The sequence below is a fragment of the Ovis canadensis genome, chromosome 14 (assembly GCF_042477335.2).
Source record: "Ovis canadensis isolate MfBH-ARS-UI-01 breed Bighorn chromosome 14, ARS-UI_OviCan_v2, whole genome shotgun sequence".
Classification (NCBI taxonomy): domain Eukaryota; kingdom Metazoa; phylum Chordata; class Mammalia; order Artiodactyla; family Bovidae; genus Ovis; species Ovis canadensis.
The window spans coordinates 60392960-60411425 of record NC_091258.1 but is presented as its reverse complement, the minus strand read 5'-3'; the positions used below and the strand labels follow the sequence as shown (position 1 = coordinate 60411425).

Genomic DNA, 18466 nt, shown 5'->3' with positions numbered 1-18466 from the left:
CTCCACTAGCTTTGTTCGTAGTGATGCTTTCTAAGGCCCACTTGATTTCACATTCCAAGGTGTCTGGCTCTAGATTAGTGATCACATCATCATGATTATCTGGGTCGTGAAGATCTTTTTTGTACAATTCTTCTGTGTATTCTTGCCACCTCTTCTTAATATCTTCTGCTTCTGTTAGGTCCATACCATTTCTGTCCTTTATCGAGCCCATCTTTGCATGAAATGTTCCCTTGGTATCTCTAATTTTCTTGAAGAGATCTCTAGTCTTTCCCATTCTGTTGTTTTCCTCTATTTCTTTGCATTGATCGCTGAAGAAGGCTTTCTTATCTCTTCTTGCTATTCTTTGGAACTCTGCATTCAGATGCTTATATCTTTCCTTTTCTCCTTTGCTTTTCACCTCTCTTCTTGAATGCAATTTCAAAAACGACAGAATGATCTCTGTTCGTCTCCCAGGCAAACCATTCAATATCACAGTTATCCAAGTCTATGCCCCAACCAGTAACGCTGAACGGAATAGGTATATGTTACCTGAAATAGTGAACTATTGATGGCAAACTGCTAACTGGATTCTAAGTAGTAAATAAACATGATAATGAGAAAAGCAAAATTTTCTCTTAGAAAAGATTATTTCTACAGTCTTTCATAAAATCCAGGATTCGTGAAAGAATCTCATCATTTTCTTTGGATGAAAACTCCATATGTGAGACACTGTGTGTGCATGCTCAGTTGTGTCTGACTCTGCGACCCCATGGACATTATAGCCCTCTGGACTTCTCTGTCCACGGAATTTTCCAAGCAAGAATACTGGATTGGGTTGCCATTTCCTTCTTCATATACATTATTTTTTAAATATTCTTTTCCATTATGGTTTATTGCAGGAGATTGGATATAGTTTCCTGTGCTGTATATAGTAGGATCTTGCTGTTTATCTGTTCTAAGTGTAATAGTTTGCATCTGCTATCCCCAAACTCTTTGTCCATCTCTCTTCCTCCCCTGCTACCCCTTGACAACCACAGGTCTGTTCTCTATCAGTGTGTCTGTTTCTGTTTTGTAGATAAGTTCATTTGTGCCATATTTTAGATTCCATGTATAAGTGACATCATATAGTATTTGCCTTTCTCTTTCTGACTTAGTATGATAATCTCTAGTTGCATCCATGGTGTTGCATGCAAGTGGCATTATTTTATTCTTTTTTTATGGATGAGTAGTATTCCATTGACTGTGTACCATATCTTCTACCCATTCATCCAAGACAGTAAGCTTTAAACAAACAAACAGAATGTTACTTTAAAATGCCAATTAGTGCATTAGATAATAAAGATAAATGGTTAGGACTACTTCTGCATCAAACTGCAGAAAATTTATTATAAGGAATACTGTGAAAAATAAGAAACATATCAGTGGGAAACTTTTATTGATCTGTCTTAGCTCATGATAGACACATAGACAAAATGAACATAACTACCAATAATAATTTGATAGAGCTAATTGATTGTCATAGCTTATAGCCTGGAAACAATTAATATCCCTTTTTTAGATATGGAAAAACTAAAAGACTGACCATATATTAGGCCCAAGTTCAATAAATTTCAAAATACAAACTGTATATATTCCACAGTGCAATTACATAGGAAGTTAATGATGAAACTTCAGAAAGAAAACATTTCCACATCGAAATTTTAAAACTAGCATAAGGAACTTAGGATCAAGAAAGACAGAATTTAAGATCATGTTTCAGGCCCTAATACCCTAACCATACTTAATCTTAAGCTAGAAAAATAGCCAGTAGTGGCTTGAAAATAGGATGGTCTCAGCATGAATGCAGTAGTAGAACTAAAGATAGAGAAGCTGGAGATTGTTCATCGATGATGCTTCTCATAGCTGGTTCTCCTGAAGGGGATCTAGGAGCATATTTTCATGGCTGCCAGAAAAATAGCACTTTGAAAAGTTCTCTTTCTGGCATGAGCATTTATCTGTCTTAATAGATTTACCTAGTATTATTGACTGTCTGTGACAGAAATCTTACATAACAGTTGCTTAAACAGGACAGAATTTTGTCTTTGTAGGAATTAGGTACCTTAAACAAAACAAAAGATGAAAACACTTGTCCTGTATCTCTAAGGCACAGGGAACCAGGATTCCTCTATTTCATTTTCTATGTGTTGACCAGCATCTTCCCATTACCCCCACCTCTTAGCCCCTGGCAACCACCATTCTATTCTCTATTTCTATAATTTTGACTTTTTAAGATTCTACATATAAGGGATATCATAGTATTTTCTTTCTTCATCTGACATGCCCTGACCTGCCTCTCCATGGGGTTGCCAATCGCAGGATCCCATCTTTCTCATGGCAGAGTAATATTCCATTATATATGTATGTATTACCTCTTCTGTATGCATTCATCTGCTTTTTGGTCTCTGCTTTTTAATACACTCTCTAGGCTGGTCAATAGCTTTTCTTCCAAGTAGCAAGTGTCTTAATTTCATGGCTGCAGTTACTGTCTGCAATGATTTTGGAGCCCAAGAAAATAACGTCTGTCACTGTTTCCACTGTTTTCCCATCTATTTGGCATGTAGTGATGGAATCAGATGCCATGAGCTTCGTTTTATGAATGTTGAGTTTTAAGCCAGCTTTTTCACTCTCCTCTTTCACTTTCATTAAGAGGCTCTTTAGTGCCTCTTCAGTTCAGTTCAGTTCAGTCGCTCAGTCGTGTCTGACTCTGCGACCCCATGAGTCGCAGCACGCCAGGCCTCCCTGTTCATCACCATCTCCCGGAGTTCACTCAGACTCAGGTTCATCGAGTCCATGATGCCATCCAGCCATCCATCCTCTGTCGTCCCCTTCTCCTCCTGCCCTCAATCCTTCCCAGCATCAGAGTCTTTTCCAATGAGTCAACTCTTCGCATGAGGTGGCCAAAGTACTGGAGTTTCAGCTTTAGCATCATTCCTTCCAAAGAAATCCCAGGGTTGATCTCCTTCCGAATGGATTGGTTGGATCTCCTTGCAGTCCAAGGGACTCACAAGTGTCTTCTCCAACACCACAGTTCAAAAGCATCCATTCTTCAGCGCTCAGCCTTCTTCACAGTCCAACTCTCACATCCATACATGACCACAAGAAAAACCATAGCCTTGACTAGATGGACCTTAGTTGGCAAAGTAATGTCTCTGCTTTTGAATATGCTATCTAGGTTGGTCATAACTTTTCTTCCAAGGAGTAAGCATCTTTTAATTTCATGGGTGCAGTCACCATCTTCACTTTCTACCATAAGGGTGGTGTCATTCGCATATCTGAGGTTACTGATATTTCTTCCAGCAATCTTGATTCCAGCTTGAGCTTCATCTTCATCCACCCCAGCATTTCACGTGGTGTACTCTTCATATAAGTTAAATAAGCAGGGTGACAATATACAGCCTTGACATACTCCTTCCCCAATTTTGAACCAGTTCATTGTTCCATGTCTGTTTCTAACTCTTGCATTTTGACCTGCATACAGGAGGCAGGTAAGGTGGTCAGTATTCGTTCTTTTATTTTTTTTTTTAATAATTTCTGAAATTAATTTTTGGCTATGCTGGGTCTTCATTGCTGCATGAACTTTTCTCTAGTTATGACAAGTGGTGGCTACTCTCTAGTTGCAGTGTCTGGGCTTCTCATTGTGGTGGTTTCTCTTGTTGCAGAGCACAGGCTCTAGAGTGTGCAGGCTTCATTAGTTGTGGCACATGGGCTTAATAGTTGCAGCTCCTGGGCTCTAGAGCACAGGCTTAATAGTTGTGGCACATGGGTTTAGTTACTGTGAGGCACAGCATGTGGGGTCTTCCTGGATCAGGGACAGAACCCATGTCTCCTGTATTGTCCTGCAGATTCTTTACGACGGAGCCACCAGGGGAGCCCCAACAATATTAATTCTTTTGATCCACGAACATGGAGTATCTTTTCACTTATTTGTATTCTCTTCAGTTTCTTTCATCTCCTTGGTTAAATTTATTGCTAAGTATTTTTGTTGTTTCTGATACTTTTGTGAATGCGTGCATATGTGCATGTCAAATCATGTTTGACTCTTTCCAACCCCATGGACTGTAGTCTATCTGGCTCCTCTGTCCATGGGATTCTCCAGACAAGAATACTGGAGTGGGTTGGCATTTCCTCCTCCAGGGGATCTTCCTGACCCAGGGATCGAACTCGCATCTCTTATGTCTCCTGTTCACTATTGTGAATTGGATTGTTTTATTTCTTATTCAGATATTTTGTTGTTAGTGCATACAAACAGAGCTGATTTCTGTCTATTGATTTTATATCCTGAAACTTTACTGAATTTTTTGATTTGTTCTAACAGTTTTTTGGTGGTGATTTTAGGATTTTCTGTATATAAGATCATATCATCTTAAAAAGACTTTTCTCCTTTCTTTCCTATTTGGATTTTTTTTTTCCCTTGCCTGACTGCTCTGGTTAGGATTACTCACACTATATTGAATAGGATTGATGAGAGTACCTTGGTCTTGTTCTGGTCTTAAAGGAAAAGTTTTCAACCTTTTACCTTTGGGTATGATGTTAGTTATTGGCTTATCATATATTGCCTGATTTATGTTGAGCTACATTCCTTCTATACTCAATTTGTTGAGAGTTTTTATCACAAAAGGATATTATATTTTGTCAAATGCTTTTTCTGCCTCTGTTGAGATGATCACATAATTTCTGTCTTTCTATTAATACATGACATGTATAGATTTGCATGTGTTGAACTGTTCTTGCATCCCAGGATTAAATCCTTCTTGATCATGGTGTTTTAACATGCTGTTGAATTTAGTTTGCCTATATTTTATTGAAAATTTCTGCATCTACATTCATTAGAGACACTGGCCTATAGTTTTCTTTGCAGTGTCCTATCTCCCTTTAGTATCAGGGTAATGTTGGTCTTATAAAATGAGCTTGAGAGTGTTCCCTTCAGTTCAACTTATTTTTTTTGTGTGAAAGTTTGAGAAAGATTGGCATCTATTCATCTATAAATGATTGGTAAAACTCATCAGGGAAGCCATCTAGGTTTTGGCTTTTCTTTTTTGGAGGGAAAGGAGGATTTTCTTTATTGGAAGATTTTAATTACTGATTCAGCTCCTTGCTCATTATATCTGTTCTGATCTATTCCATGGTTCAATCTTGGTAGGTTGTGTGTTTTTAGGAATTTATCCATTTGTTCTAGGTTATCCACTTTGTTACCATATAACTGTTCATGATAGTCTCTCATGGTCATTGTATCTGTGGTATCTTTCAGATATCACATGCCCCCTCTTTCATTTTATTTATTAGACTCCTCTTTTTCTTGACGGTGTCCTCAGCACAGTTAGTACGATCTGCTTCTCTGTAATGTCCTCTGAGAATGTTATCAGCTGCTCTCTCAGACTTTTCAGTCATGAAGCTCAAAATTCAGTATGCTGGATATGATGAGAGAAAAATCAGCCTCTTTGGCACTGTCCCATTTAGCTGAGAAAACAGGGTACTCACACATTTTTACTTTCCTTTGTGAATGAAATCATGGGCCAGGATTTCTCTTGGCCCTAAGCTATGTTGCCTTGATGGAGGAGTGATGTAGGTAAAAGTCATACTGTTCCTCTTACCCTTTCTGATGAGTCCAGACTTGCATTTTTTGCTCCATTGGTGCACTGGAAATTCTTTGCTGGAGACTTGCACTTTCACAAAGTCTGTCTTTTGTTGGGTGCTTGTCTCAGACAGTCATTTTCTGGGGGCTCCTGAGCAGTGGCCAAAAGAGGCTAGAGTCAGTTCACATGCCTCTCAGGGGTCTACAGCAAGAACTGAGGTCTTTATGCTTATTTTGCAACATTTGGGTAGGCAAGACTCCTTCTGAGTCCCTTGCATATGGTGCTGGATCCCACAGTTCCCACGAGGGCACTTTTGTCCATGGATGGATGCCAGATTATTGTTTTTGCATTGGGGACTGAATGAGGGATGTCTTATTTAGCCATGATTACCTTTGGTTTCTTAAGCCTGATTATTTACAAGTCCTTGCTCTTCAGTAGGAAGGGCTCCAGAAAAGGAGTTTCCATTATTCTCACAGCATACTCTGAACCTTAGTGAATGTTCATGTTCATAGGGTCCTTTTAGGACCTAGAAATAAATGATCAGAAACATTTTTTGTGAGTTTGCTCCTGGTGATTTCATTTTATCTTACCCCATCTGTCACAGAAATTCCTGAAAGTATAGGAAATATGGACAGCTCCCTTTGTTCTAGTGCTGTTTTTCTTATGTTTATATTTTTGGGATATTTTGGTTTTTAACTAGGAAAAGTGCATTTGATTTCTATGTCTAAATCACACTGTTTTGAAGAAATTTGTCACCATTCCTCATTTCTGACACTTTAAATCTTTCTTGGTACTATTTTCTCATAGTTCTGGTTGTAATTCAGATTTAGAATTTTAAAATTCTAAAATTTAAATCCATTTAAAAAAACTTCATTAATAAATCTTTTTTTCTATATCTTTTGGTATTTGTAGGATTCTGTTTGTGGCACTCTTTTTTCAGTATATGTGAACTCTGCAGTTTTCATGGCTGCAGACATATAGGCTTATGAACAATAAATCTTCATTTTCAATTTAGGTTTCTTCTGACCTAATGAACAATATGTGCAACTGCTAAATCAATGAATATCTCCAGTTGGATGTCCTACTATGCTTCAAAGTTTGTATACCATTCTCTCCCCTTTTATGCTTCTTTCCAAATACTATTTTCATGTGTTAGTGAATCACAGGGATCTAGTGAGTTCCCAAACCAGTTAACTTTGAGTGAAGTTTTATATTTCCCCAGTTTTTACAGTCAGTATAAATCAGTACCCAAGATCTCTTTAACCCACTGCTGCTACTGCTACTGCTAAGTCACTTTGTCGTGTCTGACTCTGTGCGACCCTGTAGACAGCAGCCTACCAGGCTCCTCCATTCTTGGGATTCTCCAGGCAAGATCGCTGGAGTGGGTTGCCATTTCCTTCTCCAATGCAGGAAAGTGAAAAGTGAAAGTGAAGTCTCTCAGTCGTGTCTGACTCTTTGCGACCCCATGGACTGCAGCCTACCAGGCTCCTCCATCCATGGGAGTTTCCAGGCAAGAGTACTGGAGTGGGTTGCCATTGCCTTCTCCGCTTTAACCCACAGTAGTTATTAAAGATATGTGCTTGCTAAATCAATGAATGAACACAAACTGACAGGATATTGCTAAAATGATTTTTCTTTCAGACAGTAACAAAAACATAAAATTTATTTTATAATCTCTTACCTTTGTGTATTACCTGAACAAGCTTCAATATGTTTTGTCCACAACATTTAAGGTGGATGACTTCAGATTGAGTGGGAGTATGTTGTTACAGGACACGGTGACATTCAAAGATGTGGCTATTGACTTCACTCAGGAAGAGTGGCAGCAGTTGGATCCAGCTCAAAGGAACCTGTACCGGAATGTGATGCTAGAAAACTATAACAACTTAATCACAGTGGGTAAGGGTAGTTTCCTATATAACTCAAATTCTGGGAGTAAAGTTCCCTTTTTTCCCCCAGTGTTTCTGAAATGTGTGCAACCTTCAAATGTTAGACTGAGTTTGGTCTTTAGATGCCTTTGCTCACATGCACATCAGTGCTGCAGCTTTCAAAGCAAAATGTCATCTATGGTTATGTTTCAGGGGGCAGCATCCCTAGAAACAATGCTTTTCTTATCCTTCAGAAGGCCTTGGGCTAGCCTCAATTCTTGAATGATTCTTTTTTCCTACTATTTGTGCCCAAATCTTACATCCCTTCCCCTTCATAGGATGTCCATTCACCAAACCTGATGTGATTTTCAAGTTGGAGCAAGAAGAAGAACCATGGGTCATGGAGGAAGAAGTGTTAAAGAAACATTGTCCAGGTTAGTGAGAGGGAACCATACAGGTGAGGAAGGGCCAAGGCCCTTTAATAGCTAATATGTAAGTTCTTGATCCCTCTGAACTATTCCAAAGGTATATTTTTTTAAGGCCATAGAATTCCGTAATGACAATTGGTGTGAATTTTTTATATATGTAAGATGTCATTTTTGAAACTTTTTTTTGAAAAATTCACATTTTTGTTGTGAATTTAAATATCCTAACTCTGTCAAGCTTTGAAGTCAGTGGTACACTGGTTTCATAAGATTTAGAAACTTTCCTTCACATTCTTCACAATCTGTATAAAATTACTCATTGTGTTATTTATGTCTTCCATTAATTATACAGCATTCTCAGCATCATTAAATATTAGCTCTCATTCATTGTCTTAACACTCTACCACTGAAACTCAGATAGATCCTAGACCTTTTTATTTTTTCCTCCATGTTTTTAAATCTTCTGTTTTCTTCCTTTGTAGCTCTCTGTTGCCTTCTCAGTAATTACTTTAAACATCTCTTCCTGTTTACTAATTCTCTCTTCAATTGTGTTTATTTTATTTTTAACTCATCTACCTTTTTAAAAAAATTATTTACTTTTGGCTTTGCTGGATCTTTGTTGCTATGATGGGCTTTCTCTATTTGTAGCAAGCAGGGCAACCCACTCCAGTGTTCTTGACTGGAGAATCCCAGGGACAGGGGAACCTGGGGGGCTGCAGTCTGTGGGATCACACAGAGTTGGACACTACTGAAGCCACTTAGCAGCAGCAGCAGCAGCAGGGGCTACTCTAGTTGTGGTGCACAGGTTTCTTATTGCAGTGGCTTCTCTTGTTGCAGAGAACAGATTCTAAGTGCACAGGTTTAAGTAGTTGAGGCATGTGGATTCAGTAGTTGTGGCTCTGGGGCTCTAGAGCTTGGGCTTATTAGTATTGTGCCACACAGCTTTATTTGCTCTGCAGCATGTGGGATCTTCCTGGACCAGGGATTTAACCCATGTCTCCCGCACTGGCAGGTGGATTCTTTACCACTGAGCCACCAGAGAAGCTTAACTCATCCACCTTTGGAAAAAACTTTTAGTATAAGTATTTTGTATTTTTAGAAATTCCTTTTGTTTTTGCAAAAATTCTCACATCTTTCTGATTCTTCCTAATAATTTCTATGGCTTCTTCAGATTTGTATTTTAATTTTTTCCTTCTTTAAAAATACTGTACATAACTCTTTTGTATTGTCTTCAGGTTTAAATGTCCTATTTTTGAGGACTCGGTGTGTTTTGGTTCTTCATGTGCTCGATGATAGCTGATTCCAGTTTGAGTTTTTTTAAATCTTAATTTATGATAATCTTCTTGTCCTAAATTGAGTTGCTTTCTTCTGAAGATGATTTACATGTGTTTCTGGTGGGCACCAAGAGGCGTTTCCAAGTAAGGATCAGTTCTTTGAAGGTCCTGGCTTTTGGTAGGAACCTCAATTGAACTTTTCTTCTTTACTGATAGCCCAAGAGCCTTACATTTTACTTAATAAGGCTTTGCATAGGTACTCAAGTCAGATCCATATTCAGGCTGCTTTCAGTTCTGCTCTCTTAATCATCGTTTTGGCTAATACTTGATTTTGTTTTGTTCACTTTTTGTGTGTGTATAGTGCTCAGGTTGTTGGAGAATACTGCAGTGTTCTTGGAGATTTAGGCTGCTTCCTATAAGCCCAGTAGTGCTTCAAAATTTCAGCTTTATCCACTGTCTAATTTTGCAAATGAGGCTACCCTATTTTAATTTCAATGTTAAAAATCCTTATGTAGTCTGTCTCTTTTATTCCCCTGACTTACATGGTGTTTTTTGTTTTGGGTGGTTTTATTTTGCTCTGTATTTCTTTCTTGGTTCTGCTGGTTAATCTTTTTTTAGCCCTTTTTGTTTTCTCATTGTTTCTTCCTCATGCATTTGTATTTCTATAAATATCTTTCTATATTTTTAGCTCTTGATTTATACCTGGTATTTTCACTAAGGTTTATCATTCATGACAATACTCAGTCAAGATTTTCATTCTATATGTCATAATTTGCTTTAGCTTGAATTTTTGTCTGCTTTCTTTATATCATGTTTCTTTTTTTCTTTTGTCTTACATTTTTTAAGAGATATGATTTCAATACCTTCTTATTTTTGAGTGAGGATAGTTCCTTCTTAACCTGATTTTTAAAGAAGTATAATGTTAGGGAAGGAAAGACAGTTCTCAAATCTAGAGCACAAATCTGCAAACTAAACTGCTAACAAAACTGCAAAACTTTCTTTTCTGAGGAAGAAAGTTCTCTGATTTAGAGCACAAACCTGTTGGCCAGCCACTTGTTTTTGGAAATAAAGTTTTATTGGAATACATTCATACCAAGTCATTTACATCTTGACTGTTACTATTACAGAGGCAAGGTTGAATAGTCATGTCAAAGACTATATGACCCATGAAAGTGAAAGAAAGAAAGAAAGAAAGTGAAGTCACTTAGTCATGTCTGACTCTTTGTAACCCCATGGACTGTAGGCTGCCAGGCTCCTCCATCTGTGGGATTTTCCAGGCAAGAATACTGAAGTGGGTTGCCATTTCCTTCTCCAGGGGATCTTCCTGACCCAGGGATCAAACCCCAGTCTCCCACATTGCAGGCAAACTCTTTACCATCTGAGCCACCAGGGAAGCCCATATGACCCATGAAGCCTAAAATATTTGCAATCTGACCTTATTTAAGAAAAAGTTTGCCAACTCTTGATGTATAGGAATACATCTGTGCTTCATACTAAAGCCTTTTATTCTGCATGGTTGTGTGAATATAAGTATGTTTAGGCTTTATTTCTTCTCATCCAAAAAGGAACTGTGGCTACAAGTCTTATAACTCTGATCTTATACTCTCACCCGAAGATGTCTTCCTAAAAAGATAGTATTTCACAGTGTTTCCTTGCTCAGTCCTGGTTTCCTTGACATAGTTAGGGATGTCAAGTCTCCTGTAGTCAGTCTGCACTCCCAAATTTCCATGTTGTAAACATGGGTTAATTAATTCTTCCCTTCAAGATGTGATGTCCATTTTGACAGTGCCAGCTGTTTGCTCTGCCCACAATCGGCATGAACAATTGTCTTCTCTTAGAATCCTTTTCCCCCTGTTCCACCCTTCACTGTATTTGTCAACATTAACTCATTATAATTGGGGTTATAGCTACCACCTAGGATCACTGAAGCATCGACATTTCAATTCTTGTTTGTATACAGAGAAAGAGATTAGATAGTTTTTCATTCTACCATCTTAAAACATGGAGTCCTTTCTGTCACATTTGGTATTTTGATCTTGCTCCTGGAATTTGTCACTTCTACTTGGACAGTACCTTAAAGACCTGATCTTGCCTTCTCCCTCAACCTCTTTTGTTTAATTGAGCTTTTCTGTTTCCCTAAACTGAGGTGACTCAAAAGCTTAAGCTCAGTATACTGGTTTCTACCAAGTCTCTAACTACCTGCTTTCACAAGAATCTTTCATTTCCTTTATTCTCAGTCTGGCAGAGAGGAAAATGGAGATTATTTTTTCCTCCCTATTTTTGAGCTAAGCAGCCACTGGGGACTGGAAGTCTTACCCTTTGGTAGGTAGATTTTAATTTAGTCTGTTTGAGCCAGTTCCTTATCTCTGAATTCCTCTGCCTGGTGTCCTTGTTGTAGAGCTATTCTGCTTATCTTTCTCAAGAGAGTAACCTCACATATTCTCTAGGATGGAAGAGTAGTCTTTGTCTTCATTAGTTAATACCTTTTTTATACTTTGCCTCATTTTCATGTGGTTTTGGGTAGGATCAGAGATAAATTCATATGTCAATTGGGCCATATTTAATTTCTCATTCTTTGTTTTCCCTTTTGCTCAGTTGTTGTTTAGTCGCTAAGTCATGTCTGACTCTGTTGCAACCCCATGTACTATAGCCTGCCAGGCTCCTCTGTCCATGGGATTTCCCAGGCAAGAATGCTGGAGTGGGTTGCCATTTCCTTCTCCAGGGGATCTTCGTGACCCAGGGATCTAACCTGTGTCTCTTGCACTGGCAGGCAGATTCTTTACCACTCAGCCACCTGGGAAAGCCCCCTTTTGCTCAGTACTTACTCCCTTTTCAGTCATGCTAGGTAGGCTTTTCTGCTTTTATATTCTGATTCTTTTATCCTATTTTTACCTTCCTGTTGTTTGCTCTCATTTTATTAATTACTGTAGTGTTCAGGTGAATTTTTTAAAAATATGTAGTACATGCTTACAGTACAGATTTTTAAAGTACAAAAAGATACATATTGAAAACTAATTTTTCTTCTCTTACCCATGTCTTCCTCTATGCTGGCAACCTGTAGTATCATTTTCCTTTGAGCTATTACTTATTTGTATTTTCAAGCATTTTTATTGAAACCACTTTAAGTTGATAGGTTAACTTGTGAATAACTATCATCTCTGCTGTTGAATGTTCTTTTCCAAGAATGTGATAAGCCTTTTGTCTTAGTTTCCTAGGGCTGCTGTAACAAAGTAGAGGCTAGAAATACAAAATCAGGGTGTAAGTAGGGCTCATGTTCCTACAGAAGATTCCTTGCATCTTTCAGCTTCTTTTATCCCCAGATGTTCCTTGGCTTGTGACAGCATAACTCCAATCTGTGTCTTTAACGTCACATAGTGTTTCCCTGTGTTTCTGCCTCTTCATGTGGCAATCTTCTTTTAAGAACACCAGTCAGATTAGGGGCTTACCCTACTCCAGTGTGACCTCATCTTAACTAATAACATCTGCAATGACCTTATTTTCAAATAACTTTGTGTTCTGAGGTAGTGGGCATTAGGACTTAAACATATTTTAAAGGTGGGACACACAATTCAACCCATAACACTGTTTCATGTGTTCAAATCTGTGTGTGCATGTAAAGTTTTATAATTTGTGGAACGTTCTAATTAAATATATTCCCCATTTTTTTGTATTTTTATTATAAATGTAGTCTTTTGTTATCTTTTCTAAATAGCTATTTGTATATATGAAGGTTACTAAAACTGAGTATTAATTTGCTATAGTGAATTTAATGAACTTTCTATAATTTTTCAGGTAACTCTTGATTTTGCAAAGAAAGAGTTTTAATATTGACAAATAATGTGAAGTTTTCCTTTCTATGTTGTTTGTGTGTGTGTGGGAGGGTGACCCATGCTGTGCAGTACCTGGGTCCCTATTTCCCCAACCAGGGATCAAACCCATACCCCTTCATTGGGAGAGCAGTCTCAACCACTGAACTGCTAGGAAAGTCACCCTTTCCAAGTTTATATATCTCATTTCTTTCTCTTATTTAATGCTCTATCCTGTACTATAATAATAGTTGTTATAGTACTCATCTTTTTCTTTTTCCTGACTTTAATGTAACTGCTTTGGGATTTTTCCCATTAGGAATGGTACCAAGGTTTAAATTGTACTGTGATTTTTCTCTAGTTAAATATGTTTCCATTTTATAAAGTTATTTTTATGGAAAAATGGGAATATCTTTGGAAATGATTACTTGACTTTTCACTTTTGACCTATTTACTATTACTACTATTTACTTATATATTTCTCTAATATTGAAACATACTTCTATTCATGGAAAAAAACCACATATGTATGTCTTATATTTAATATGCTTCTGAGTCACTTTCTTTTCCTTCTAGGTCATTTTGAATATAGGGTTTTTGCACTGATATTCAAAAATGAAGTTGATGTATAGTTTGCGTTTTGGGTTGTCATCTTTATCTGGTATTGGTATTATGTTTGTCTCATATACAAAAAAGAATTCTTTTTCTTTCATAATATTTTGGATAGCACATGCTTAACAGCTGTCCTTTAGATAGTTGTTTAAATTCCCATGTAAATATCTATGGGCCTTGTCTATTTATTTTGTTTGGGGGGATTTCTTTTCATAATTTTATTTGTGGTAATTGGTCCTTTTTTTCTACATCTTGTAGAGTCAGTTTAGGTAAGTTATATTTTCCAGAAATTATTTCTATCAAGCCATTTATGAAAGTTTATTTCCATAGGAAATAGGAGCTATATATAAACCTAGAATTTGCTTAATAGGAAATGAGACTATAAGCTAAGAATCCCATACATGTATTTTTTTGGTTTTAATTATGTATAATTTTGGAAAATTTTACAAGTAACATTTATTTGCAATTTCTTTTAGGAGAAATATGGGGGATGGATGAGCAGCTGAAAATTCAGGACAGACTTTTGACACAACTTGAAGATAAATTCACAAAACCATTGACTGAAGAAAAAGTCAGTGAATGTCATAAGAAATTTGCAAATGCATTTCCTCTGAACTCAGACTTTTTTCCTTCCAGTCACAGTGTCTATGAATATGACTTATTTGGAAAGTGTTTAGAACATAATAATTTCAACTATTATGAGAGAATCTTTATAGGAAGAGAAGACTGTGAATATAAGGAGCCGATGAAATCATTTGGCAATAGCTTATCCCATCTTGTAGTAACCCCCTTTAAGTGTAATCATTGTGGAAAAGGTTTTGATCAAACTTTGGACCTCATCAGACACTTGAGAATTCATACCGGAGAGAAACCCTATGAATGTAAAAAATGTAGAAAAGCTTTCGGTCACAAGGAAAAACTGATTAAACATCATAAAATTCACAGTAGGGAGCAGTCTTATGAATGTAATGAATGTGGGAAAGCTTTCATTAAAATGTCAAATCTCATTAGACATCAACGAATCCATACTGGTGAGAAACCCTATGCATGTAAGGAGTGTGGGAAATCCTTCAGCCAGAAATCAAATCTAATTGATCATGAAAAAATTCATACTGGAGAGAAACCTTATGAATGTCATGAGTGTGGAAAAGCATTCAGCCAGAAGCAAAGTCTCATTGCACATCAGAAAGTTCATACTGGGGAGAAACCTTATGCATGTAATGAATGTGGTAAAGCCTTCCCACGAATAGCATCTCTTGCTCTTCATATGAGAAGTCATACAGGAGAGAAACCTTATAAATGTGATAAATGTGGAAAAGCCTTCTCTCAGTTTTCCATGCTTATTATACATGTGAGAATTCATACAGGTGAGAAACCCTATGAATGTAATGAATGTGGAAAATCTTTCTCTCAAAGCTCAGCCCTTACTGTACATATGAGAAGTCATACTGGTGAGAAACCTTATGAATGTAAGGAATGTAGAAAGGCCTTCAGCCACAAGAAGAACTTCATTACACACCAAAAGATTCATACTAGAGAGAAACCTTACGAATGTAATGAATGTGGGAAAGCTTTCATTCAGATGTCAAATCTTGTTAGACACCAGAGAATTCACACTGGAGAAAAACCCTATATATGTAAGGAATGTGGCAAAGCCTTTAGCCAGAAATCAAATCTCATTGCTCATGAAAAAATTCATTCTGGAGAGAAACCCTATGAATGTAGTGAATGTGGGAAAGCCTTCAGCCAAAAGCAAAACTTTATTACACATCAAAAAGTTCACACTGGAGAGAAACCTTATGATTGTAATGAATGTGGTAAAGCCTTCTCTCAAATTGCTTCCCTTACTCTTCATCTGAGAAGTCACACAGGGGAAAAGCCTTATGAATGTGATAAATGTGGGAAAGCCTTCTCTCAGTGCTCACTGCTTAATTTACATATGAGAAGTCATACAGGTGAGAAACCCTATGTTTGTAATGAATGTGGAAAAGCTTTCTCTCAAAGAACTTCCCTTATTGTACACATGAGAGGTCATACAGGTGAGAAACCTTATGAATGTAACAAATGTGGAAAAGCCTTCTCCCAAAGTTCCTCCCTTACAATACATATACGAGGTCATACAGGTGAGAAACCCTTCGACTGTAGTAAATGTGGAAAAGCCTTTTCCCAAATCTCATCTCTTACACTTCATATGAGAAAACATACAGGTGAGAAGCCTTATCATTGTAATGAGTGTGGTAAGGCCTTCAGCCAAAAGTCACACCTTGTTAGACACCAGAGAATTCATACTTATTAGAAATAGAAACTTTATGAATCTTGTGAATATGGAAAAAGACTTCAAAAGGAATTTGCATTTCCTTGCACATTACATAATGGGATCTAGAACAGAAAACTGTGAATGTGGGAAAGCCTTTTTAAGAAGCCACCCATGTGTGAAACATAATTCTTACTAAGGGGACAAAATGTATGAGAAAGCTGATCATCAAAAACCTTCAGTAGACATCTTACCTAATGATATTTATCCAGCATTCTCACTAAAATCTGAAACAAGATATTTGCTATCAGCTTATCAACATGATACTTGAGCTCCTAGCCATTGCAGAAAAAATAAGTACTCTTAAAATAACCTTTTAATACTAGAATAGTTAATTAGAAAATATGTTGATATATGAATAAACATGATAATGAATTACAAGACATATGTATGTAGTTAAACATTTTGAAGGTCACAAAACACCTGAAATTTTGGGGAAAATAACATTGTCTAAAAAGACACACATATATATATATAATTTCTCACAAATCTCTAAAGTACTTCCACTCAAAGTTGTTTTTTTAAAACCAGTTTCTAAAAATTTCACAAACTGATTGAAATTTTATATAGGAATGTAAAGGGGCCACAAATAGGTGAAATATGTAAAAAATACAAGAGAGAAGATACACCATTAGATATCACATTTATTTAAAGCTGGTGTCATTTTTTTACACAATATTCTTAATGAGTATATCAGTGGAAACAAATTGAAGATTGGAGGAAGGCAATATGGGAATTTTGTGTATTATAGTGCTATTGAAATCACTGGAGAGAAAATAACCTATTCAATAAATGGAAGATTCATATTAACAAAAAATGTTAGCTCTCTACTTTTTATCATATACAAAAATAAAATCCAAACAAACAAGACTAGAACATAGAAAGCAAAATTCTATATGATTAAAATAGACTATATTTACTACTTCAGAGTAACAAGATTTCTTTAACATACATAAACGTGGAACATTCAGTTCTATTTTGGTGCATTGGCTTCAGAGGCACCCACATATGTCACAGAGATACATATATCTTTGTATTAACTGGATCATGGTTTGTATTCCTCTAAATAGAATATATACATTTCCATTAATGGAGGGATAGAGTGATACAATATGGTTATTTCTATGATAGAACATAATATTTAAAGATACAAATTTGACATAATTACATGGATAGACTACATAATATTGACAGAAAAAGCAAAATGTACAATGCAATAAAACATTTCTATAAATTTAATAAAACAATGCAAAGAACAGTACTGTGTGTTGATCATGGATACATATATGACATTGCCTTTTAGGAAGTGAAGGCAGTTGTTATATTTATCTGTAATGTTTTTTTAATAAAAGACAAAGCAAATATGACAGTAGCAATGAATCTGGTTGTCAAAATTATGTTGTAGTTTTTAAAAATTACTATTTCTTGTCTGTATTTCCCTGTTTCTCTAAAATAAGTGGATAGAGAAAAGCTGGACCTATATGGATTCTTATTTTTGATCAGATATAACATTTATAGAAAGTTATTAATAATGATACATAAACCAAACCTGAATTAAGATATTTTTGCTTACCACCTCATGTTAATTACCATATACAAATCAGAAGTATACAGCATCTGTTTGAAGAGAGCTTTAATTTTTTTCATTTTTTATTTTAAACATGAGTTCCTCCCTATTTGAAACCAGTGAAGAAACAAATATTCAGTTATTGGGATACATTTGGGAAAAAAATATCACCTGCTTTTGGGTTGTTTCAAACTAAGGGGAAAAGACCACTCATGCATAATGTAAAATGTTAATGTTGTAACATATCAAGACAAGGATAGTTACTCATATTGGGACAGAAGAAGTTTCACAGCATATCAACAAATCTTTCTTTGGCTTCTGAATTTTTAAATGGGAATTCAGATAGTGGTTATTTTTATGTGTCAGGTAAGAGCTCAGTGAATGTGAAAGTTCACTTCTTCCTATACCACAGCTGTTTTATATTAACGCCTTTCAATTTTTTTTTCTAATTTTTTTTTATTGGAGGATAATTGCTTTACAACATTGTGCTGGCTTCTGCCACAAATGAACTCAAATATTTATAGTACTGAAACTTCTTTCCTCTGAATCAGTTCAGTCCAGTCACTCAGTCACGTCCAACTCTTTGCGACCCCACGGACTGCAGCACACCAGGCTTCCCTGTCCATCACCAACTCCCGGAGCTTGCTCAAACTCATGTCCATTGAGTCTGTGATGCCATCCAACTTCTCCTGCCTTCAATCTTTCCCAGCATCAGGGTCTTTTCCAATGAGTCAGTTCTTTGCATCAGGTGGCCAAAGTATTGGGAGCTTCAGCATCAGTCCTTTGAATGAATATTCAAGACTGATTTCCTTTAGGATTGACTGGTTTGATCTTGCAGTCCAAGGGACTCTCAAGAATCTTCTCCAACACCACAGTTCAAAAGCATCAGTTCTTCAGTACTCAGCTTTCTTTATAGTCCAACTCACATTCATACATGACTACTGGAAAAACCACAGCTTTGACTAGACGGGCCTTTGTTGGCAGAGTAATGTATCTGCTTTTTAATATG

The 18466-nt window shown here is 36.6% G+C and overlaps 1 protein-coding gene across 2 annotated transcripts in view; it reads left to right on the top strand.

Moving 5' to 3' along the window:
• The window catches only part of ZNF569 (zinc finger protein 569), a 35601-nt gene extending 18331 nt beyond the window's left edge, over nt 1–17270 (top strand). Inside the window, exons 6-8 of one of the 2 annotated variants that reach the window (XM_069550395.1) lie at nt 7364–7490; nt 7798–7893; nt 14053–17270. In XM_069550395.1, coding sequence (XP_069406496.1) covers nt 7364–7490; nt 7798–7893; nt 14053–15872 — 2043 coding nt within the window. In that variant the 3' untranslated portion in view covers nt 15873–17270. Of the gene's footprint in view, nt 1–7324; nt 7491–7797; nt 7894–14052 lie in introns of both variants that reach the window. The other variant, XM_069550394.1, reaches the window with a different exon arrangement.
• Nucleotides 17271–18466: the final 1196 nt, after the last annotated feature.